Source organism: Musca domestica, unplaced genomic scaffold (genome assembly GCF_030504385.1).
Source record: "Musca domestica strain aabys unplaced genomic scaffold, Musca_domestica.polishedcontigs.V.1.1 15, whole genome shotgun sequence".
Classification (NCBI taxonomy): domain Eukaryota; kingdom Metazoa; phylum Arthropoda; class Insecta; order Diptera; family Muscidae; genus Musca; species Musca domestica.
The window spans coordinates 16,872,340-16,899,062 of record NW_026712207.1 but is presented as its reverse complement, the minus strand read 5'-3'; the positions used below and the strand labels follow the sequence as shown (position 1 = coordinate 16,899,062).

Below are 26,723 nucleotides of genomic sequence, written 5' to 3'. Positions count from 1 at the left end.
TCACTCATGTACAATATTTGATTATAACCCCAGTTACATGGTACGGCCAAAACGTGCCTCATCGAAATAACGGTTTTAGACCCTAGGTCTCTTTGGACCAAATCCGTTTCAGGACATTTGGAGTCGATCTAGCGATGTCCGTCCGTCTGTCTGTCTGTGTGGCTGGTGCGCACGATAATCCGATGTATCCGATTTGGACCGTCTCGAGTTCGGAGATGGGCAAAATCGGTCCACTCCTTCTGGTTCTTCCCCCACAAAAGGTCTACATTTTCCAAAAATATATATTTTACTGCACAAAAAGACAAAGTATACTCCGATTTTGCTACAACTTTGCATATCCTAATATTTGCATCAGTGCTAGGTCAGATGCGGAAATGGACAATATCGGTTGACTCCATCAAGTACCATCCCCACAAAGGGTCAAAATTTTGAATAATTACAACTCATATCCTATTTGGACCATCTCGAGTTTGGAGATGGTCAATATCGGTCCACTCCTTCGGGTACCTCCCCCACAAAAGGTCAACATATTGTGTATCCATGGAGCTCATAAAACGGGAAAATAACATCCGATTCCATTCAGACTTGGCACATCTCAATATTTCTATCAACTTGGACCATTCCTCCTAATACCTCCCCCACAAATGGTCAACGATTTGAATAACCAAAACGATCATAAAATGCGAAATACACATCTAATTATTTCTACTAATACCAAATCTGCTATGAAGATGAGATATATCGAACCACTCCTTGTGGTACCTCCCCCACAAAGGGTCAAAATGTGGAATATCCATGAAGCTCATAAATTGCGAAATAAACATCCGATTTCACTCAGACTTGGTGCATCTCAATATTTCCATCAACACAAGATCTGTTATAAAGATGATAGAGCTGGGACCAACCTTTTTGCTGACACAAGATATGTTGTGAAGGATGATATATATCTGCGAACCCCTTCTGGTACCTCGCCCACAAACGGTCACGATTTTCAATACTTTTATCCGTCATATCTTGCGAAATAAGTCAGCGATTCTTGCCAACTTGGTATATCTAAATATTTCTCTCAACCAGAAACCTGAGATGAATATGGAATTTTTGGTTTCACATAAAATTGGATATAAGTGTTCGATTTTCATTGGCTGAGGGTATACATCTGTCGGCAAAACCGACTTATACTTTTTAACTTATTTTTTGGTCTCTTTGGTCATTATAATTTTTCGTATTTTTCCTAAGCACTTTTAACAGCATTTTGTGGTTTACATTTCCCCCCTCATTTAATTTTTTTTTTGCATAATGACTTCATTAATTAAAAAGAGAAATTTTAAAATGGAAAATGCAAGAAAAGTGGTGACCAAGTGGCGATTAGTGGACGTATGGCAAGTATTTTGGTCAGTTACGAGAACAAAGAGGGTGATGATTTAACAACAAACAACAACAACAAAGAGTAAATATAATTAATTATAAGTGATTTATTCAAAGATTAAAAAAAAAACAAAAAACTTTAAAACTTTTTGAAGTTGATATGGGAAAATTTGGCGTGGCTGTGAAGGCCACATTTTGAGTTTAAGAAGTTTGTTTTCCAATGGGTGAGTTTATGTGTTTTTCCATAAGTCCGAAAGTGACAACTTCACGACATAGCCTTGTAATGAATATTTTGTTGAGAGTTAAAGCAGAGGGTATGCTGTTGTCATTACTTGTAATGCCTGGAGTAGTTCATGTGGCCTACCAAGTATTTACAGGGAATGAACATGGAATCCTATTTGAATATATCCTTCTCATTTACTTTTCAAAAGTGATAAAGTTTTAACCCATGATATTTGATAATACATGCATTAATTATCTTCTATCTGAGGAACTACCCTCCCTTCGTCGTGGCCATCAGTTTTGTTGTTTGTCTAGGATTTGTCGGTGCCACAATTTTCTCCATTGGCAAATGGACACCATATGTCAAACTTTAAACTTCCCGAAGATGAATAAAAGGAAATAAATAAATTATCAGGCCCAGGGGAAAATGACACCACATTTCAGCTGAGGGTGAACAATGCACAGACACACACACACACACAGATGTACGTACATATCAGCCATACAAATTAACTCAGTATCATTGACGTTTTTTATTGTTACATCTGACGTTGCAGTCGTTCCGTTGGCTGTTGCTTTAAAATTCATCATCAATCAAAATGGGAGACAACAACAACAGCAGCAACAACAACAATTTGAACATCAAGCAAACATCCAGCTAAACACCCCAACTATGCAAACTAGTCAATGGCTGAGAATTAAAACTGACGCTCTGGTCGGTCTTACGGCTCCATGGCCAGGGCGAACTTTAGACTGGCAGCAACAAACATCTGCAGCTAGTGGTGTGTTGTTGTGGTTTTGTTGCTTGTTTCTGTATTTTTTGTAAAATCCCCCCATTTAGTTGGGTTCATATGGGAAACTTCAAAATGGGAAAAATTGAAACTCAAAAAAAAAAAAAAAAAAAAAAAAAAATGATCTCCTCTGGCCCTCTTCACCAACGCCCATGATGTAGCTGCTCCTGTTAGAAATAGGAGTAGATTGGGGAGTAGAACTTTTAACAATGTGGCGAGGCAAGCTGTTTTTGTTTTCATCGTTTTTTTTTTCGGGGTCTATCATTTGTTGTGTGCGCCTGACTGCTGATATCAAACAGTCAGTCCGGTTCGCCAGCCAAACAGCCACAGTGCCAGTAAGTCGGGAGAGTGTGATACACAACAATATTGTTGTTGCTTTTGCTGCTGCTGCCACACATTTGTGGTTGTTGCATGTTACGGATGATGTACTGTTGCCTTTGGTTGGTTGGATGGATGTTTCTTGGTGTTGATGGCGGTGGCACTGCATCATCAGTCACTGTGTCAGAAGAATTTACAAAAAAAAAGTTTAATTTTTTTATTTCCAGCCACTATCACATACGTACATACGTAGATTTTAACACACATACACACAAATTTTCTGATATATGTATGTATATTCCTGGGTAAACAATGACTCCGGCTACAGACACCCCAAAAAAAAACAATGTAACAACCAAACGATGATAGTAAAATGATAATCGCCGCAAAAAAATGGAAAAAAAAAAAGAAAAACAATGACAAATAAAAAACACGCTCACAATAAATTAAGAGGATGTGGCTGGCGCTTGATATGCAACACGAAACAGACAATACCCTACTGGAACAGACATTCCGAACGGGTTTGGGTGGCATATCGGTTTCCATTATTACTACGCAGTTAGGTTCTCTTATCAAAAATTGAGACCTGTGGTGGCAAGCTTAATTTTTAATTATTTTAAATCATTGAACATTTTGAAGTTGGACTCTAAGAGTTCTTCAAAAAAAGAGAGCCTAGTTCTGGATATTCGAAATAATTCTTTAAATTTAAATCGCAATTCAAAACTAACTGTCTCCTGAACTAACATTAATACCATCGCCATATTCCAAACAAGCGTTTTAGCAGACAAAGATGCCAAAGGCAGAACAACAGCAACAATGGAACAATAGATGTCAACAGTTCTTGAATCCGTTCATGAACATCTACCCTGTCCCTTAGCCCTGCCATCGGTTATCATCCCTGACAATAGATCCTTTGTACACTTCCTTTGTTAATTTTTTTATGGTCTATGGCAATGGTACTTCACAATGTCCTCCAGAAATTCAATATTCCACAACTTCAGACTTGCATTAGGATTTAAGTCAAATGCAGTCCTTGGAATGCACTGAACTCTCGTGAATAGATTGGAGCCCTTAAAAAAAGGAAGGCCTTTAATTTTTATTTTATTTTTTTTTTTATTAAGAATACTAAAAAAAGTTATAAAAAATCATATCCATAGATAGAATTTAACGAATTTTAGAATGGAACTCCACATTGCATCGACTTCAACAATCATACTTCATGGTCTCCTCTCTTTTTGTCGCTTTGACAATTGCCACTGTTTCCTATTTTAGTAAAGTTATTGGTGTCGCTGCCTCAATTTGTTGCACGCCTCGTTGAATGTGATGTAATGAATATTAATTAATAGTTTCGAAATAGGTTTCATTGGATGGCCAGGTGTTAAATCTCCCCATTATGTGAGATACCTATTTTGTTTATATGTTGCAAATGCCAGTTAATTGTAATTGTATGGTTTGAACTTTGTTAAATTATAATATCATGATCATGAAGTCGAATCAAACGCGTAATTTTTTTGTGTAAAGAGGAGACTGGTTTGAATTTCAGTTTTTTATACCCTCAGCCAAATGGCTAGAGAGGGGGTATATATCATTTGATACGGTCAAAATGTGCCACATCGAAATAAGGGGCTTAGGTCTCTTTGCGCCCAATTCGTTTTAGGAGTCGATCTAGCGAGGTCCGACTGTCTGACTGACTGGTTCACATGATATCTCTCGAAGGGAATATCCGATTTGGTCAAGACTTGGTACATCGTTGTATTATTACCAAATTTAGATGAAGTTCAAATGTCGGTCCATTCCTTCTTGTAACAAAAGGTCGAAATTTCCAAGAAAAAAATTATTTTACTGTACAAAAAGAGAAAGGATAATCTCCCCTTTTTTTCCAACTTAGCAAATTTTAATGTTTGCATCAGCACTAGTGCATGTGTGAATATAGACAATTCGGTCCACTCCATCAAGTACCTCCCCTACAAATGGTAAAAATTTTGAATAATTATAACTCCTATAAAATGTGATATAAGATTCGGGTTGTCTCCCAATTACACATATCTCAATATTTTTATACCCTCCAGCTTGGAAAAGAGGGTATATTAACTTTGCTATTCCGTTTGTAACATCTTTAAATATTCGTCGTAGACCCCATAAAGTATATATATATTCATAATCAGCATAAAATTCTAAGTCGATTTAACGATGTCCGTCTGTCTGCCCACATTATTTGACGTAGAGCGTCAAAATTTAGTAGAGCAATTTGTATTGTGTCTAGGATGGTTGGTATTGAAAATGAGATACATCAGTCCACGTTTTGGTACAGTCCTCATAAAACGGTACCTCCCGATATTCGGCATTTTGATGATTTATGCTACATTTTTCACTCCTCTCTCTCCTTTGGCGAAACATTGCTTGTATAGGTCCACGATTTGGTATAGCCTCCATATAACGCTACCTCCCTATATTCGACATTTTGATGATTTTTGCCACATTTTTTCACGGATTTGTCTATAAATTGGTATTTGTTGGTCTTAATGGGTTCTAGCTCTTATGGCGAAACACTGTATGTATAGGTCCACGTTTTTGTATAGCCCCATATGGCCGTATTTCCCGATATTCGGTATTTTGATGATTTTTGGCACATTTTCTTATGAATTTGTCTAAAAGCTGGTATATGTGGGTCATAATGGGCTCCTTTACCCTAAGGTGGAGGGTATTAAAAGTTTGGCCCGTCCGAACTTAATGTTTTTTTTACTTGTTATTAACCCACGCTCTGGTGTGACGATATCAGTCAACTCCTTCTGGTACCTCCCCTACAAATGGTCAAAATTTTGAATATCCATGAAGCTCATAAATCGCGAAATTGACATCCGATTCCATTCAGACTTGGTATATCTCAATATTTTTATCAACAGAAGATCTGATATACAAATGGTAGAAATCAGACCGTTCCTTATGGTACCTCCCCCACCAGGAGGCAAGTCAAAACTCTCATAAAAACCCGAAATAAGCTTCCGGTTCGCTTCATTTTCACACATCCCACTATTTCTACTAACTCAAGATCTGCTGATCTGATCCATACTTTTATCTGCCTTATCTTACGAAACAAGTCAGCAATTCTTTACTATTTGCTGTATCCAAATACTTCTCTTAACCAGAAACCTGAGATGATCCCCAATTCTCAAATTAAAAAGGAAATGTATAGGTAATACCTGAAAGTTTAGTGTATCCACCCTACCACTTTATCATATCATAGTGTAACTTGTAGACTCTTGTTCCGATTAAAACACATCATACCCTTTTTAAATTAAATTTACATCACAAAGAATTTCCTCTTCAAAGCGAAGTGATTTGGAGTCATTCCGAATTTACAGCAGAACGGAAGGCCACATTCACTTTTGAATGGAGCAAAAAAGAAACAAAACAAAATAACTTCATTTCCCCCAATTTCGTTTTGTTTTCGTACCCCATTTCGACGACAAAAAGTGTTCCTTTCGGTCTCCTCTTTTCGTCACTTGGCTGATATTTCCTGGTTCCCCCCAATTTACTGAAATATGCTATGCCATTGCATTGTGTTGTGTCCCTTCGGTGACTTTTATTCTACTCGAAACTCCGAAACTTCGAAATACATTAATGGCCAGTCAGGCATGGCCGCCACCACCACCACCGACATCATTGTACTACTGCTGTTGTTGTTATTATTGTTGGAGTAGGTATTCCGGTGTGAAAATTCCGAGTTAATATTTCTTTCTTCTGCTGCCTTTTTCAAGTTCCCTTGCCTTGTGTTAATGTTCGAAATTCCGTCTTCTACTTGTTGTTGGCTGATGCTCTTGTTTTTATTGTAAAACAATTACATTGTAATTCTCATTCATTGTCGCCTTTTGTTGCAGTTGCCGTTGTTGTTGTTTATGTTTACTACATCCCCATAAACATAATGAAACACAAAATCTTGAAAAAAAAAATAACAAAAACAAAAACGGAAATATGCGTCATGCTCAAAAAATAAAACGAAACAAAAAACATCCGCATATCCATCCAACAGGAGAAGAATGAACAAAAACAAAATGTAATGTTCTGCCCTGTAATGAACGGGTTGTGGCACCAACATCGCTCGTTGTACCAAAAAAAAAAAAACTGACTTCCCCGCTTGTTTATCACACTTTATGCGTTTTGTTTTGTTTTTGGATTTTAAGAGGCCACACTTTTTTATTGTTGTAATTTCGTTGTTTATTACAGCTTTTTATAGTTCTTTTACAACGAAAAATCGATTTTTAAATCTATCGTTTTCATGAGATTTTCTTTTTTAAGTTAATGGGATTTTTTTTGCTGTAAGAAATGTTAATTATTGAGGAGAATAGAAAGCTATTGGCAAATAATTTCTGCATCCCAAAATCTATGGAATTTAGAATGAAATGAGGCGGGTTTACGGTGGAAGAAAATTTATATATTTCCTTGTAGAAGAGGAGCTATACATTTTTGAGGGTGATCTGAAATACTTAAAAGAAATAGAAAGTGAGTAATGCAAATTGCTATTTTTAATAGAAACTCTTAAAAATATGTTGGACAATATTCGTAAAGAAAACCTATATCTATTACAGCGCACTGTGTAAACGACAGTTTTTTATACTCAAAAGCTATTTGTTGTCGATTAATGTAACATAAACAGAGGGCAAAGTTCCTCCTTTCCCCCTTTCACACATTTTATACCCTCAGCCATATGGCTAGAGAGAGTATATATCATTTGATACTGCCAAAACGTGCCTCATAGTAATAACGGTTGTAGACCCTAGTTCTCTTTGGATAAAATCCGTTAAAGGATATTTGGAGTCGACCTAACGATGTCCGTCCGTCTGTCTGGCTGGCTGGTAACTCTCGAAGGGAGTATCCGATTTGGTTTACACATTGTTCATCGTAATATTATCCTCAAACTTAGATCGAGTTCGGAGATGAGTAATATAGGTCCATTGGTACTACCCCCACAAAATGTCGAACTTTTCAAAGAAAGAAAAATCCGATTTTGCTCCAACTTTGCAAATCCTTATATTTGCATCAATGCTAGGTCAGGTGCGAAAATTAACATTATCTGTCCACTCCATCAAATACCTCCTAACAAGGATCAACAACTTGAATAATTTTAACTCTTATAAAATGTGAAATAATAGTCCGATTATCTCCAAATTACACAGATCACAATACTTTTATTAACCCAAGGTCTACTTCTTCTGGTACCTCCCCTACAAGAGGGTCACAACTTTAAATATCTATGAAGCTCATAAAGCGCGAAATTAATATCCGATTCCATTCAGATTTGGTACATCTCAATATTTCCATCAAGACAAGTTCTCTTATAAAGATGGTAGTAATTGGACCATTCCTTCTTGTACCTCCCCCACAAAGGGTCAACATTTTGAATAACCAAAACTATTATAAAATCCGAAATAAGCATCCGGTTCTATTCATATTTTACACATCCCATTATTTCTACTAACGCAAGATCTGCTGTGAAGACGGAATATATCGGTCCACTCCTTCCCCCACTAAGGGTCAAAATTTTTGAATATCCATGAAGATCAAAAAACGCGAAATTAACATCTAATTCCATTCAGACTTGGCACATCTCAATATTTCCATAAACACAAGTGGGTAGAGATTGGACCATTCTTTCACTGGCCAATAGACAATCTGGGTTGTGTCAAATTTCCGTGTGGATACTTTGGATTCATTAACATCAGCTTATACCAAGTGGCTAACTATGCCGGTCTCTCAATTAAGAAATTGAGAATCTGAATACTTTTGCATGGTCGACATAGTTAGTAAATCGGTAAGGTGTATTACAGCCGATCCCTAGGTGTACCCATCTTGCTCTGGGGAAAATCTTTTTTATTTTATGACGTTTTATTCGAAATAATTCGCACTCATCAGAAGCATTGATGCAAGTCCTGTGGCAGTTCCATCAGTTGACCTCAAGAATTTTATATATTAAATCATCTTCTCCTGCCACTTTTCATTATTTCAATGATACCCAAACTTATCATACTTCACCTCCTCCCCAGGCTTTCCACATTCATATGCTAAGCAAAATTTCAAATCATCAACACGAATATGTAGCGGCTAAGCAAAAAAAAAATCCGAACATGTTGCTAGCTACTTTCGGTTGTTTTAGTTGTTATTAGTTTTTTTTTATTGTTTACGTTCCATTGGAAAAGTTGTTGAACTTTTTATTATTGGCAGCCATGGAAAAGCATGCCAAAGAAAAAACCAATGTGGGGACTGGGACCTCTACGTCAGACAAGATATGACTAGCTATCCACACGAAGGGGGAACAATTTATGTTTTTTCTTTTTCTTAATTTTTGTGTTTAAAATAAATCCATAAATCGATTCAATGCAAAATAGGTAAATTACCAATTTTTATAGATTAATTAAATAATTTATGAGACGGAAAATATTTTTGCATAAACATTCGCGGTGGGTGTTTGTATATTTCACCCCCTCCCCCTCAAAAAGAACAAATAATAAAAATAATGAATGTTAAATAAACGCGGACGTTAATTGCTCTCTTTGGGTTTCAACACAATTAATATTGAAAGCTATTTTTGAAAACCATTTTCACAGTAAATATATTAGAAAAATTCAAAGAGCGATGAGGTCGGCCGGCCAAATTTAACAACAATTTCGTAACCATTGGAAAGCAAAACGAAAAAAACAAAAACTCAAAGGAAGGTCTTCTTCGAAAAGTAGAATTCATTTAATTACTGATATGAACTTAACCTGGAAATTCTAAAAAAATCATAGATTATTGTCTTGTTTTCATTATTTATTTCTATATTCTATCTTTGTTGCCAAGTTCTTCATTTTTTTGTGAATTGAGAATTATTTGTGATTCACGAAAACTTTTTTTTTCAAACATTCACTCATCTCAGAGTCGCACAGAAACCCTGATCTCTTAACCCACAAATGTCAACGACGGCAGACAGTGAGCGAGGAGAGTACGCTCTTCTGTTTCTGTTTTTTATTTCAGTTTGCAATGTTTTTAATTATATTTTTTGCTTTTTAGTATCAAAAAAATAAAATACCAAACAACATTTCATTGCGCCTCGCAGCCAGGCAGCCAGCCGGACTGTGTTTGTTTTTAATTAATTTTGTTTCTCAGTTTGGTTTGCCTTCCTCGGCCCAACACAAAACAATTCACTTCAAGCTATAAGATCTCCATCTTCTCGTGGCCAATAAATTATTTTGAAAATAAAGAAAAGTTGAAAAAAAAAATAAAAACAAACAACTTTAAAATATTGGACATGATTAACTTGAAACCGTCGCAGTCGCCAGCTGCTGATGTTAAATATCTATCGCGAGACCAACAGCCAGTGAGCACGCCATCTAAAGCTAAACAAAAAAAAGCTATGTGCTCAAGGTACAATCTATGGAGGGTTGTATGAAATTGTGGGGAGCAAACATTTAGAAAGGGGCGTTCTTAGGTGGTCCTTCCTTTTTATACCTTTCATCATCAGATTATTGTCAAAAGAAAACTTCGTATACAGGGTGAGATAAAAAACTGCAACAAAGTAAATCGCCATATTTTTTACTTTTTTTTTTTTAATTTTTGAATGAAAGCAAAAAATATCGGATATAGCATCAAATTTTAGAATAAGTTTAGATTTGTTCGAATTGGTCACCTTGGGCACGAATTAGGACCTTTAAACGCGCAATGAAACCGTCACACGCTGCCCGAAAGTTGCTCTGCGGTATTTTGGCCCATTCCCGGCGAAGCGCTTGCTTGAAGTGATCGACACTTTGGTATTTTTTAGTGCCATTTTTGCTTTCAAAATACTCCAAACACAATAGACCAACGGATTACTATCCGGAAGAACCTCATTTTGTAACCATTCTTGGGTGGCGCGTGCTGAGTCCTGTTGGAATGTCCAAGGTCTGCGAGCAAAATGTTTGCGTGTCCAAGGCTTTAATATACCCTCCAGAATATGTTCGCGATAATATTCGGCACTTATTCTGATGCCACGGTTAATTGATACGAGCGGAGAGCGACCATCGGGTGTTATGGCGGCCCACACCATCACCATGGCCGGCGCTTGAGTTCTGATGGCCAACCGAAGATGCACATTTTCAGCTGACCTCTTTGGCAAGTAAACACGATCATTTTGTGTGTTTACAAACTGCTGGACAACGAATGTTCTCTCATCGGAGAAAACCAAATTCGGCAGTTCACCACTTTCGGCCAAGCGAAGCAACTCTTAAGCTCTTTTGAGTATATTTTCTTTCTGTTGCGGTGTAAGTTCTTGCACTTTTTGCAATTTCAATTGCTTTAGCCGAGCTCATTTTTTAATATTTGTCGAATGGAATATTGCGATATGTTCAGCTCACGAGCCACTTTTCGGCACTGCGACGCGGGTTTCAATCAAGTCGCTTCTTTACTTTTCGAACACATTTCTGCTGATGTTTTCTGTTCTGTCCACTTCCTTGATGTCGGGCTACGCTACCAGTATCACGGTAACGAGCGATGGAACGAAACACAAAAGATTTATTCACATTTAAATGCTGGAGTGCTCTAACGATAGCCGCTGGTGGTTTTCCAGCCAAACATAAATAACGCATAACTTTTTTTCTGGAAAATTCTCACCAAAATGCTTTTCAACGCTTTTAAACACTATAATGAGCTGTCACTGGAATAATTTTAACAGCTGTCGGACGAGTGGCTTAGAAATGGCAGCAGCCTGAAGTTGGTTGCGGTTTTTCATCTCATGTATTCCATAGACAGAGACCTTTTGGGGACCAAGTTTACATAAGCCTTTATAACAACTAAAAATTACGACTATTTCCAATTCCCTCCCTCGTATAAATTCCTGAAATTCCAAAATTATTAATTTCGGTTAATTTTCTGCTACCTTCAATTGAACAAAATTGGAATGTCTTTCATTTGGTATTCTGCACGATGTGTTTTTAGTCGTGCCTCACTTTACAAAAAACAACGCTACGCATGCGCTTGCTATGACGTTTGAGTTTAGCAAAAGTTTTCATTCATAAACTCAGATCTAAAGAAAGGGGGGCGAGGGAGGGGGTCTCCATGTCAGTTATTATTTCGCTCGTAGAAAAAACGTCCATCAAAATATGAATTCGGTTTTGGCCAACGGGGTAATATTCAGCAAAATGTTGATGGTGGTCTTTTAATGTTCACATTCATTGGCATTTACAGGTGTATTCTACTGTCATGCACGTCTGTCTGTCCGTCCGTCCGTCCGACCGCTGGGCTTTTTTTTTTGTGAATGCGTAAAGCTCCTCCTCTGCACTTCTTTCTATTCAATGTTGCTTTCAATGTTTTATTATGTTTATTGGACCTTATACATCAATCTGGTGCAGAGTTTATTTGGTTTTCTAGTTGGCCATGTTCATTCATCGCCGTTCTCCTTGTGCATGTATGCGTGTGTGTGTCGGTGTGTCCGGTTTGCCAGCAGTTTGCCATACCGAGATTGAGATTGTACATTGCGCGCATTTGACTTTACATTTAATATTTATTTGACCCCAATTGTGTGCCACCAGCCGAAGCAGTGGCAACAGCATAGGTAAGGCGACGTCGGCGATCGGGGGTTAGCAAGAGGGCATGTACGAGTATTTGTGCAAGTATGTAATCAGACCTTCAGATATTCAAGAAAAACAAACGTTGCTACAACGTTTTGTGTGTTCATACATTCATGGGGTTTGCTTTACACGGCTGCGAGAATAGCGAAATAAACGACCTCTTCTCAAACGCTGACAGATAGATACGCCGGCGTATGATGAAATGCCAATTAATTCTGGAAGGAGGTTGGCACAAATTTCAACATGCTTTTATTTCGTTATTAATTATTTTTTTGTTCATTTTTTCAAAAGAGATCATTAAACGGACACCGTCCGACCATGTTGTAATTGAAATTGTTTCATTGCAAAATACCCAAATACACACGCACTTTGGTATGCCGCTTTTCGTAGAATTTTTTTACCAAAGAAATTCTAATGGTAATAATAGTTATTGTCTAATAATCTACTCCAGGAATTTGGGTACGTTTACTGGTCCGAAAAATGTTCTTGAAATTTTAAGATTTAATTGATATGAGCGTCTGTAGTGGCAAAACAGAATTGTTGACGTGACATGCAAATAGTTTTCCCAGGAGCCAATTTTAAACAAATGAGTGTGACAATGAATTTATGTTTTGGGATTTAAAACGACAGTTCATTGAACCCTGGAATATAAAAGGTTTAACGGCCATTGGAGGTACTTCCAGTGTCGTCACCAGTTATGTATGATTTTTAACTATGTTTGAGGAGGGTGTGGTCAGTTATTTTGTTCAGAAAATTCGAAAACATCAACATAAATATTGACTGCAATTCTCGTCACCATTGATGCTATTGATGTCACCATTGTACAATTAACCAAGCTGGGCTAAGTATGAGGGACTAATTTAATATAGTTTCAAACAAAATGATCGACATATATGTCAAATTAAAAAACTATTTTAAAATTTTTTGCCAAACAGGCTACAATTTATCGTATATATTTATATATTTATCGTATATATTATATTTCAACCTTTTCCTCCTATAGAAGACCACCAGAGTGTTGGCTTGGTAGTTGGCCTTACAATTATTTTTTTATATTTATTTGACTCTCTCATGGATCTTTCCAATTAATAAAAAAATAAGTTATGACCCTTTACAAAATTCTAATTAGTGTCTATTTTCTTTTCAGGTATGTAAAAATCTCGATACTCAAAAGTCTCACGAGTAAGTTATAAAAGAAATATTGAGATATTTAAAATCAGAACACATAATAGTACGATTGAGAGGATCAACATTGGGATCATAGATACAACTGGTATTCGGTAAATCGCTAAAGAGGAAATCTTCTAATGTTGCTAAGTAAGGGTTTGTGTGTGTCTGGCTGGTACGCACGATAACTATCGAAGGGAGTATCTGATTCGGTCCAAACTTGGTACATCGGAATATTATTAAAAACTTAAATTGAGTTCGAAGATGGGAAATATCGGTCCACTGGGTCCACCCACAAAAGGTCGAAATAGAAAAAGTATAATCCGATTGTCCTCCAACTTTGCAAATCCTAATATTAGCATCAGTGCTAGGTCAGGTGTGAAAATGCACAACATCGGTCCACTCCATCAAGTACCACAAAGGGTCAACATTTTGAATAATTATAAATCTATAAAATGTTATATAGGAGAACGATTATCTTCAAATTACACAAATCATAATATTTTAATTAACCCAAGGTCTGGTGTGAAGATGGAGTAAATCGGTCCACTCCTTCTGGTATCTCCCCCACAGACGGTCAAAATTTTTAATATCCATAAAGCTCATAAAACGCTAAATTAACATCCGATTCTATTCAGACTTGGTTCACCTCAACATTTGTATCAACATGAGATCTGTTATAAATATGGTAGAGATCGGACTTTTTCTTCTGGTACTTCTCTCACAAAGGGTCAAAATTTTGAATAACCAAAACGATTATAAAATCCGAAATAAGCATCAGGTTCTCTATATATTTCACACATCACATTATTTCCACTAACAAAATATACTTTGTGAAGATGGGATACATCGGTCCACTCCTTTTGGTACCTCCCCCACAAAGGATCAACATTTTGAATATCCATGAAGCTCATAAAAAGCGAAATTAACATCCGATTCCATTCAAAACATGGTACATCTCAATATCTCCATCAACACAAGACCTATTATAAAGATGGTATAGATCGGATAATTTATTTTGCTTCCTGCCCCACATAGGGTTCAAGATTTTGAAAAACAAAACGCTCAAAGCTAGCGAAAAAATCATCTAACTTTCTTCAAAATTCACACATACAAACAATTTTGCTAATACAATATCTGCTGTGCGGATGATATATATCTGTGAACCCCTTCTCGTACCTCACTCACAAAGGGCCACAATTTTAAACAAGTCAGTGATTCTTTACAACTTGTTATATCTAAACATATCTTTCTTTGCCAGAAACCTGATGTGAATATGGAATTTATGATTTCCCATAAATTGGATATAAATGATCGACTTCTCGTAATATTACCCATACCAATATTGTTATATGTATTAGATGAAGCAAGAAAATGGAAAACCTCGATCGACTACATCTGTTACCTCACGCACATGTTTACATTTTCTAAAAAATATCATATATGTCATGTAAAGTGAAGTAAGGTACCAATATAGTGTACAGCCGGCATGTCGCAATATTTATATCATATTTATTTAGGTCCGATACGAAATGGCCAATATTGGTTCATTCCAAGTTAAAATATTTTTAAATAATCGTAGAGTGGACGGAGGTATATATCTGTCGGCAAAACCGACAGGTACTTTTTAACTTGTTTAATTTAAATTAAAAAAAAATAACGTGAAAACGAAAGATAATTCCCTTCAGTTCAGTGCCGAAAAATATAAAAGTAAAACACATTAACATGAAGAAAATTATAATTATTTACGATTTAGTACCAAAAATAGTGCAAATAAAAACAATAATGTATATCCCTTACTTCTTGATTTCAATATAACCGAAACAAACATGCTTACGATTATTAAGGGTGTGCAAACAAATAACGTGAGATTTTAAATGTATGCTATTTTAGAAGCTATTACACAATTTGAGAACTTGATCTTTCATAGAATTTCAATTTAAAGGAATTATTTATTATTTTACAACTTATTTAGGAAGGGGGTTCCAATTTCCCAGAATTATTAATTTTTGTAGCGATTCCATAACATTTTACGAACCACATCGGGTCCTATCGATTTTTTTTTTTTTTTTAATTTTCCCCTCACCCGCTTTTTATTGATTTTTTTTTACAAAACCAACAATAATTCATGTCACATTTCATGCGCTTGGCCAATCAATTTTCTTTTGCCATGCTGGTTTGTATGAATAAAGAAAATTTACCCACCCTTCCTTTCTTCCTTAGTCTTGGCTCGTTTTCGTTGATAGGCAGCACTTAAAGATGTTCGAGAGTCGCCTAGAAAAGAAAATTTCCATTGAAATTTAATATGGGCCCCTCATTTGGAACGTGTACTTTAATGGCGGTGTGGTTGTAACGCCGAACAGCCACCATTGATTCAGTCATCCGTGGCAGGGCATCCGGTCATCATATTTGAGAAGAGGACCATTGAACGTTTGGTTTATTTTCGCTGTACTTAAAAATGTATTAAAAATTTTCAATTATTTTCCATGTTTCCTTTGTAGCAACCACTCAACCATAACAACAACTACCCGGTGTGGTGTTCCTTTCTTCTTTCCCCAAGCAATGGAATGTGGTCGTTTGAGATGTTAGAATTTTTAGAGAAAATTTTAAACAAATGTTTATTAATTATTATTTATTGAGGCTAGTTTTTAAGGGATGTTTTTTAAATTTTATTTTCCCAAAATTCAATGGTTGGTTGGAAGTGGGAAAAATAAATTTAAATTTATGTGTGAGTGAGTCATACATTTCCCAAGCCCCAACATACCCAACATACCAAATTGACTTGAGAATAATATTTTAATAAGCTTACAAACATAAGCCTAAAGCTTGAGAAAATCTTGAGAATGTATTGAGAAATGTTTGTTTAACAATTATAGAATAATCGAAAAGGAACCCTAATTCATAAGCTTATTCTTGTAATTGCAGAATAAGCTTACGAAAGTAATATTTTATAAAGCTTATTTTTTCAATGGTAAAAAATATTTATTTATTCATTTTTTAATTATTTTACACATTTCATTCATCGATTCCCATCCCAGCTGTCACTGCATCCTGTTGCCTTGATACTTAGATGCTTTCTTTCCCCTTATTTGAGCTTCTGTATCTCCTCCACTTATTCTTCACTTCTGTTGAATTCCTGCAACTTTTTGACGCCTCCATTCTGAAATGAGATTGAAATAATTTATACTACAGATTCCCAGATTTATTATTCATCATTACCTTAGAGTTTCGTCCGGAAATGGGTCCTAAATTCGCGTGATTTTGATTTTAACCAAAGAAAATAATTTTTTGTTGACAATTTTCACAAAAAAAATCAAAACAAATTTGTCAACAAAGGACAGATTTGAGAAAAGTTTGTGCAAAAAAGTGTTTCTCAAGCATTGTTGAAAAATTCTTATGATAAACTATTTTCATAATATTATTCTCAAGCTGTATTGTATTTTTGGTATGTTGGGTACATATGTACATCATTTGGTTTGTGTGTCGTGCACTTTTTTCTTTTTCCTTGGGAATAAAAAAAAAAACACAAATACACAAAGCGAAAATTATTAATTTTATGCTTTCTCAACTTTTGCTAAGCATCCAATAGTATACGTCAGTCCATTCATCCGATTCCACCAGGCATATTTTTTCCACGTCATTAAATTCAGTTTGTTGGCGCTGAAAGAAAATTGAAATGGTTTTTTAGAGAAGAAGTAGTAGCGCCGCCACAACTCACCCAGCTTCGGCATGGAAAACTTGTTTTTTTTTTCTCCAGTTCAATCGTTTCAGCTCACTCAGCTGGCTGGCTGGCTATACATAATGGGTAATGTGTGGAAAATTGCTAAGTTTTTTTTTTTTTTTTTTTTGAAAATACGAAAAAAAAACTCATAATTGTTTACATTCCTTTTCTCTGAAGGGAAAGCTATTTCGGTATGGAAATAAAATGGAAATTGCCTTCTTAAATATAATTAATATACATAATTGTATTTTAAAAATATTCGTTTTTTTCCTAAGTACAGGGTGAGATTTTTTGAATTTATTTCAGAATAAATTTAGATTTGTTCGAATTGGCACGAATTATGGCCTTCAAACGGCCAATGAAACCATCACACGCTGTCCGAATGTTGTTCTGCGGTATTTTGGCCCATTCCTGGCAAAGCTCTTGCTTGAGGTGATCGACACTTAGGTATTTTTTAGTACCAAATATTCCAGACACAATAGTCCAGCGGATTTGTATCCGGAAATTTTGATGGCCATTGTGCGCTGGAAATGATGCGAGGAACCTCATTTCATAACCATTCTTGGGTGGCGCGTGCTGAGTGCTGAGACCTGTTGGAATGGCCAAGGTCTGCGGCCAAAATGTTTGCGTGCTCAAGGCTTTAATACACCTTCCAGAATATTTTCGCGATAACATTCGGCATTTATTCTGATGTCACGGTCGATTAATACGAGCGGAGGGCGACCATCGACTCTAATGGCGGCCCACACCATCACCATGGCCAGCGCTTGAGTTCTGGTGGCCAACCGAAGGTGCACATTTTCAGCTGGCCTCTTTGGCAAGTAAACACGATCATTTTGTTTGTTTACAAACTGCTGGACAACCATTGTTATCTCATCGGAGAAAACCAAATTCGGCAGTTCACCACTTTTGGTCAAGCGAAGCAACTCTTTATTTTCTTTCTGTTGCGGTGTAAGTTCTTGCACTTTTTGAAATTTCAGTGGCTTTACACCGAGCTCATTTTTCAATATTTGCCGAATAGAATATTGCGATATGTTCAGCTCACGAGCTACTGCAGCCACTGCGACGCGGATTTCAATCAAGTCGCTTCTTTACTTTTTGAACCATCTCTGCTGTTGCTGTTTTCGGGCTACGCTACCAGTATCATGGTAACGAGCGATGGTACGAGACATAAACGATTTATTTACATTTAAATGTGTTGTAACGATAGCCACTTGTGGTTTTCCAGCCAAACATAAAGAAAACACACTATCGCGCTTGAATTCCATCTCGAACTTTTTTTCTGAAAAATGCTCACCAAAATTTTGTTTTTTTTTTTCAAAACAATATAATGAACTGTTATTGAAATAATTTTTATAGCTGTCGGATGAGTGGCTTAGAAATGACAGCAGCCTGAAGTTGGTTGCTGTTTTTTCAACTCACCCTGTATATTTCTTTTATTCATTTATTTTCTTGGTCTAAGAAAAAATTCAATTTTAGCAATATTGCAATAAATACAATTAATTAGTAATAATTTCAATTTTTTTTCTTAATTTCGAACGTACCAGGTTTCCAAATGACACATTTTTATGTCAATATTAGAATATTTATTCATTAATGAATGTCATTAGGCTGCCGTTTTGTCGATTGTAAACACAATACCTACCGAAGGTAAAAAAATATTACTCACTCTTTATTTGTGCGTGCTTTTTTCCCCTGAACTAAATTCTGTTGGAAATTCAGATCAAAAACATGACTGACCTAGGCCGTTGGGTGTTGTCTCGCTCAAGGCATTGTGATATGTCATTAACCATTAAAGTTAAATATTTAAAGCAATGGCTTTGTTGGTGTGTGTGTGTTTTCTACTACGGCTAAATGAAAAAAAGAATGTGCTAGGCCAAAAAACAGGTCAAGGACTATTTGTCTTCTGAATTACAACGACGAAACACAAAAAAGAGAGGGAAAGACAAAAAGGCTATTTAGAACAAAAAAAAAAAAAAACAAAATCAAAAAATCTACTACTCATTCAATTCATCATCAGCGCATGGTTAGGCGTTGGATTGGAAAGCCCCTAAAAACGCTGCAACCACACGCTTTTCCTCTCCTCCACCACCGACTGACAACAAAGTGCCACAAATAAATTGGTTGGAAGTAAGAGTCTTTAGGCTCAGAAACTAGGACACTTCGTTGTCTTTATTGTTTTGAATATTTCTATGCGGCCGTGTCTACAAAACCAAATAGTTCATTGTCCTTCGGTCGATGGAGGGTGAAGGGAGAGGGAGGGCGAAGGGAGGCAGAAGCAACGCACCAACTTACCTTGACTTATGCCAAGCAATGCGTTACGAGAAAGAAACCCATAAAAATATTGTTGTCCTAATTTTTATGGCTTTTCACATTGGATATTTTATTTTTAGGTCATTAATAATAGTTTGGCTATTATTTTATTTTTTTCAACGAATTGGTAAAAATATATACCAAGTAAATATATATTTAAATTCATATTTATTGTATGACATTATTGACAGAGAATTTTTTACTTATTTTGTTTATAATTCCATGACTTTTCCAACTTTACTCGTAATTATAGAAAATTTAGCAATTCTCCTGACGTAGAATAATGACAAATTTTAAGAATATCATCATTTTGAATCCTTCCAAAAAATAGAATTTTTTGAGGATATAAAATATAAATGTTGATAAATAATTTAATTTTATGTCCTGAACCGTCCTACGATGTTTTAGGAACACAAGGCGTGTGCATTTTAAAGAGTTCCAGGTTCTACTGAGGACGTTTTATAAAGTTTTCCAGTTTTGCTTCTTTTTCAGGACTTCTTTATGCTCTTCCATGGCCTAAGGAGTGGATATTTGAGATTATTTATTTCCAAGGTTCAAAGGCGGCATTTTTAAGAAATTCTAAAATACTTCAATAGGATCTACGGCCCAAATTCGCAGATTTGTTAAGGACTTTTCTAACATAGGCGCCTCTTAACTTGAACCTCTTAAAAAGGTTTTCTAAGCTTTATCACACCCCAAAATACTACGGAGAACGTCTCGGTTCTCAAAAGAGGCTGAAAAATGTAAAATTCTCATGCCTAAAGGGATGGATTTGTTTCCGCTTTTTCAGGGGTCAAAGACGAAAATTTTTTAGGCTTTTCAATGGTCCAAAGACCTGGAAGACCAAGGCTCAAATACGTGCCTTTCCAAGGACTGCGAATGATTTTTTAAGGCCCAAGGATTCATTTATATTATGTTTGTCATTCCGTTTTAGACCCTACAAAGTATACATATTCTTGATCAGATCGATTTAGCGATGTCCGTCCGTCTATTCGCCTGAGGAAATCACTCTAGCTTCCCAACGAGATGAAATAGGTTGATAAATTTGTACTCAAATGTATATAAATGTCTGCAGGACTTTTGGTATTGAAAATGGGCCATGTAGGTCCAAGTTTTGGTGTAGCCCCCATTTTTAGTATTTTTATGATTTTAGCGACATTATTCACCGGAGTTGTTTCAAATTTAGTGTTTGAAATTCGTAATGAATATTGCAGCCTGTGGCAGAAAATTGTCTGTGTAGGTCCACGTCTTCGTATATCCCTAATATAACTGTACCTCCCACAAAATCGCGATTTTTCAAAGATATTCCAACACCAAAGGAGTGGATATTTCACGATTTTTCAAAGGTCTCCCAAGTTGCAATGTCGTGTATTTTAAACGATTTTTCGAAGATATGTCAAAACCCGAAGGAATATTTAAAAAAAAAAAAAAAACGTTTGAAATCCATGGCCCAGCATGATTTTTCGTTTACGAGTTTTTGAAGATTTCCCGGCCCAATGGCGTGAAGTTTCAAGGATTTTTAAAGATCTTGGAAAATCCAAAATTTTACTGTTCTCCATTAATTATGTAGCTATTAATGGACATAAGTAACATTTTGGATTTTTTTTTAAATATTTTTTCAAGATCTTCCAGAGCTAGAAGAGGTGTATTTTCAAAGATTTTTTCAAAAACATTGCAAAGGTCTGATTTTTTCGTCTTATCATTATATTGCATTCCATTAAAAGTAGATAGTTTATGGGATCAATGCTGCATTTTATAAAACTAAAAAGAATGTTAGAAGAGTCACGAAGTTATTAATCTGATTCGTGAATATGTTATTAAAATCAGCACCCAATATTATCTCGGAATTAATTACGGAAAAGTATAAAAAATGCCAATGTGTTTTAGATGAATTATCCAGCCAATCACTCGTTTTTGTTGGGGTGGCAGTTGAAATATAATTGTGCATGTCTTCTCTGATTACCTTTCCAATTATTGTCTTGCCTTGTCTTCGTTCTCGAACAAAGAAAGAAAAACAAAAACCTGAAAAATCTCAAGAATTCCCACTTAACGCAAACGCACACCGGCACGTGTGGCAGATAAACGAAGAATTCCATTTTCTCACATTCATTGGGTTTTGTTGTGGTAGGGTTAAGCTGCTAAAAAACATTCTTTTGCCAGCCAATCTCGGGGATATCTCATCTCCCAGTGGGCTATCTCACGCACACCTTTTTTTCGTCTTTTAGCATTTTTCGGCATGCCAACAATTTTACATCTTAACGCTAGATAGCTCGGTGGAAATATGCTTGGCAATTCTCAAGGAAAATCCACGGGGATGAAGTGAAATCTCCATTTAATGAACGGCAATTTTCCCCTTTATCACACAGCGAGTGTGGGCTTGGGGGTGGTGGAGTGTGCCTTTCAAATCTATTCCATTTCAAGGTTATTCGCACAACGAGATTACCCAACAACCGACCCCCAAGATGACTCGCTTCTGTTTTACGAACCTTGCGTCGATTTTGTTCAATAGTTTGCTCAATTTTATTTTTGTTGTCGATTTTTATTTGCACTTAAATTAATTGATGATGATGTTATTTTGCTTACGCCAAGGGAGGGGGGGGAGAGATGAAAATGGGAATACAATATACGGAAGCACGGAAAGATTCACATACACGCACACACACACACCTAGCTCGTGTTTTCCAGCCTAGTAAAACCTACGAAAATTGTTAGTTTTGCTGAACTTTTTTTATTCGCAAGAAAAATAGCTGCGCGTGTTTACAATAAAATCAGACCGAGTCGCCGTTCAGTTAGTTCCTCCACAAATTAAGTCATTCGTGTTTAAATTAAAATTAGATTTATTTGAAATAAATATTTAAGTTTCATTTGCAAAAAAATAAAGATTTTCGGGAGGAGGACCTGAGGTAATGAAATAAATTTAATGACTAATATTATTTAGGCTTCTGAAGATGTTATCTTTCTTTAGACCTTCATTTCGTTTCACTTACCATTTCCTGATAACTCATGATATTCTCAATGATAGTCCATTATCATCCTCCCCCACTGCCTATCTATCCATCAATTTTTTTTTTCGAAAAAATTCCCCCTAAAAATCGAACCCAAATCACACAAACAAACCATCAATAATCATGTATGTCAACAAAAAAGAATAACATGCCACTAGCAATGACAAAACAAAGAACAAAAACAACAACAGAAACAAAATCTAAACAGAAGATATTGTCAATAAATTGATTCAATATTAAATTAGTTGCTCATTACTTGCGCTTTGGCAGTCGCACGACCCCCAAGAAATGGACGACGACAACAAGTTGAGCGGTGAAAGGCAATGACACTGAGTCACAGCCTTAAACAAATGCGATTTCGACCAAAAGCAAAAGCAACAATCACCGCTGCTGTCTAAGATGCCACCTCCACATGTTTTTGCCTCTCCACCTCCCACCCCGCCTCTCTAGAATGACAGGTTGTTTGCTTCTGCTCTATGAGACGTCAAATCTTGTTACCCAATATGGTTTCAGTTAACGAACAGCGGAGAATAGCTGAAATTTTATAAGCTTCTTAGCGAATCAACAATGTGGGCTTAACAAGATGCCAGCCAACGTTTGTCTGGTGGTCTGTTCGTTTGCTCTATCGATCTATCAAAAATGAAACAAATTCTATTTTTAGATTAACATGCCGTCACTGACTGACTGCCTGAAGTCTGATGACCGACCCACCGACCCTCGGACCGTCCATCCATCCATCTATTGGGTCAAATCACTGTCATCAATGGTCACACAAGTAGCTTGGCGCCTTTGTTGTCTCATTTTAGCACATTTTCTGAATATGTATCAACATTTTGTGTTTTTTGGCAAGCTTTTGGTGTTATCGTCGGACTTCCTAGAACACTTATTTGAATTTATTTTATTTTTATAATAATTTGCCATTCTTGTCTTGTCTTTTTTTCTTACAGAGAGTTACTGCAAACGCTAATCAGTGGAAATGGATTATTCAATGCTTTGCAGAGTGCAAACGAAATCGCAATTCTAACCAAACGCAGCAATGGCTTCACGAGAGTTTCTCAGCAAAATATCTTGATTTTGGAGTGAAAACTGAAAAGAGAAAACAAAACGGAACGAAACGGAAAACCTCCTGTATACGGGCCTTCAAAAGTAGTTTGTAAAAATGTTGAACTCATTGAGAATTAGTTTAGAACATAAGGTTGTGATTACCGCCACTACTGACATAAGCCGCCGACTGTACTCAGCATAAATTTTCCAAGACTACAGCATTTGTCTATCACATCCTGCAATCATCAACATCAATCAGAAACACACAAGGCATTGTTAGAAGGAACTTTCCAAGGAAATCAAAACATTTACTAAAAAAACAAGAGAACTATCTCTCTCCCTCTCTTTGAACTCACTATATCTAAACAAATACTCTCTCTCTCTACGTCAACAATGAATTCCGTTATATCTGCATTTAAACCAAAAAAGAACACCAACCAAAATGCATTGGCCTCCCAGAACGGTGTGAGCGGCGGAGCCAATGACAGCAACAAACACAACAACCTGAGCATGATCACCAGCACATTGAGTACCTCGTCGTCGAAGAAGAAGGCCGCCATCAGTGCCCAGGACAACAGCTATCAGTATCTGAGGCACATCCGGGAAATCGACACGGCCACGAAGCTGCTGTCGCCGGTGGTGATGCCGGACGATTTGCTGGAGACAGATATGCTGAACTTTCGCCCGGCCTCCGTTACACCCATTCCAATGACACCGACAGTTAGTGTGGACGTGGTGGATCATGTTCCCATGCAGTCGGTGCGTTTGACTCCACCCCTGGAGACGGGCAACAGCACCGCGGACTGTAATATGAATAACGGCAAAGTGTTACCTTCCAACATTTCCCCCGTTTCCTTGGAGAATGGCAACGAATCCTTGGAAGACCACTGTGCCGGCCTTAGCAATGGCCAGCACAGTACGGCCAACAGTCCAACACAGCATTTGATGGATGGCGAAGATGACGAATCTTCGGAGCATTCAACAGCCAATTGTACAAGCACAACTAGCAGCAGTAGTTCCAGTGATCAGAGCAACAGCACTGTGGTCCACAGTCCCATAGCTCCCACGGCAGCGGCAGCTGCTGCAGCCGCCGTCGCCGCGACGGCAACAAACGCTTCGTCAACTTCCACACAGCAGCATGTGATGTCATCGGCACATCCCAGCCCCGCCAAAAGTCTGAACTTGAGTCTGAGTAGTAGTACATCGCCATCGCTATCACTGTCATCGTCCATTTCGGTATCTTCCAATTCCACCAACTCATTGGCACTTCTCAATTCCGGTCCAAGTTCGTGTTCATCATCTGCCACCGGCTGCGACATTTCTTCCAGCAACGACTACTCGCAGCCGCCATCACCAACCATGGTTACGAGGAATTCGTCGGCGAATTCCGAATATGTGCCCGCATTTCTCAAGTCCAGCAACGTTACATTGCCCATCATAATGCCGAACAGCAGCAGCAGTCTGGCCTCCTTGCCTCCGAATCAGCTGACGCCGGCCAATTCGGCCACCACAACGCCGAAGCACAGCCGGTACTCGAAGCCCCGCCTAAGTTTGAGTCGTTTCATAAATCATTCGATGCCATCGGTACATGGGCGGCCGAATTTAAGTATACCGGGCAGTGCGACGGGTGGTCCGAATGGTGCGGCCGGAGCAAATGGTACAAATCCACCCAAAAGGGCATCGACGCATCAAAGGAATTTAAGTTTGGATTTTAGGTGAGTAGTAACGGAACTTTTAATATATCTCTAACATCAAAACAATATGAATTTAAACTATGGGACAAAAAATGAGAAATTGAAAATGAAAAGAAGATCTGGCCTTTGAGAATTGTACACCTTAGTTAAACATTATAATCACAAAAGTGTCCAGTGTTTCAACCCCTCATATGTCTCCAGTGTGACTGGAACTCTGCGGAAATATTGATTTCATTGTCAAAACATAAGTCCACTTCTTCTCTCACATGACTAGAAACCCTCTCTCAGCTCGTTCCACTTCTTTTCAAAAAGCAACGAATTGCCATCACTTCCGACACGCGTTTCTGGTTGAGAACATTTAATCGTCTAATCTGATACGACGTGACTACAAGTGGCTAAAGGTGATTAGATTTGTGCCCTAATTTTTCCAAGAACACCAAAGATGTTCCTTTTTCAAATAGAAAGGGAATGGGTGAAGGGAGGGAAATAAAAGCTTTTTCCCCACTAACAAGCTGTTGGAATTTGTTGTGTGTTTTAATGACTGGGCTATATTTAGCAAAAGGCACAACATCAACACAAACACAAGTCGTTTTCCAAATAAAAACAAACGGCAAAACAAAACAATATTGAGGATGAAACGGAACAAGTTAAGCGACAAGAAAACTCCATAGCGGAAGAGAGAAAGGGCGGGGAATTTCAAAGAAACACGTCCCAACTCTTTGGCCCTCGTCCCATGGCAATAAACAATTTTAAATTCAACTTTGAAATAAAAACGGGAGAAGTTGTCGCTGCTGCCTCCCTTTTCGATAACGAAAAGATAACGAACAAGTTCTGAAGATTCCTTTGGATATCTTTCCGAACCATTTGAATTGGCATGAAAACAATCATAACCTTCTCGGTCGAAACATAAAAACAACAACACCCACACGCAAACAAAACTCAAGGGAGTTTTCTTTTCAGTTTCCATTGTCCCATGGACCAGTTCTTGGCATCCGCAGCATCTCATGCCAAGTGTAAAAGAAAGGAAATTGCCAAAGACTCTTTCGCACAGCTCTTGGCAAAAGCAGAATATTAAGCATCAATTTCACAGCAACAAAGCTGCTGTGTAAAAAGGGGGAACACTCCCCGTGTGCCGTGGCGTGTGGTAGCTATTTCACGTCTCTGAGTACTCACTCACTCACTTTATGGAACATTGCGAGGCAATTTCCTCCATTCTTCGGATCCAATCATAGGATTTGTTTTTCTTGTTCTTGACAGAAACTAAGTGGTTTGAATGTAATTGGGGGAGAGGTTTCTTTTTTGTGTTCGTAGAATTTGAATAGAAAGCTAAAGATTGGGTGTGTTGTTGACGGGATTTTTGCGGTGCTTCTTCTTACTTTGGGAACACGAAAACGCTGCATAAATCATGTGGAAATGTTTCTTGTTCTTTGTAAGAATGCAATGGTTCTACAATTAGGCTTAGATGTTTTAATGGAAAATAAAAGGGTCTAAAAAAATATTTTTGCGCG

At 37.1% G+C, this 26,723-nt stretch overlaps 1 protein-coding gene and 1 long non-coding RNA gene across 2 annotated transcripts in view; one reads left to right on the top strand and one right to left on the bottom strand.

Annotated features, from left to right (window-relative positions):
* The window catches only part of LOC101889049 (phosphatidylinositol 4-kinase beta), a 143,694-nt gene that overhangs the window by 65,139 nt on the left and 51,832 nt on the right, over positions 1-26,723 (top strand). Inside the window, exon 2 of the mRNA XM_005178588.3 lies at positions 23,425-25,236. Within this exon, the coding sequence (XP_005178645.2) occupies positions 23,915-25,236 (1,322 nt within the window). The 5' untranslated portion in view covers positions 23,425-23,914. The remainder of the gene's footprint in view (positions 1-23,424; positions 25,237-26,723) is intronic.
* On the bottom strand, positions 16,399-16,890 carry LOC131801263 (uncharacterized). Its single transcript, XR_009341763.1, has 2 exons — positions 16,658-16,890; positions 16,399-16,598 (listed from the first exon to the last, which is right to left on the bottom strand). It is a non-coding gene; the product is annotated as an uncharacterized LOC131801263 (long non-coding RNA).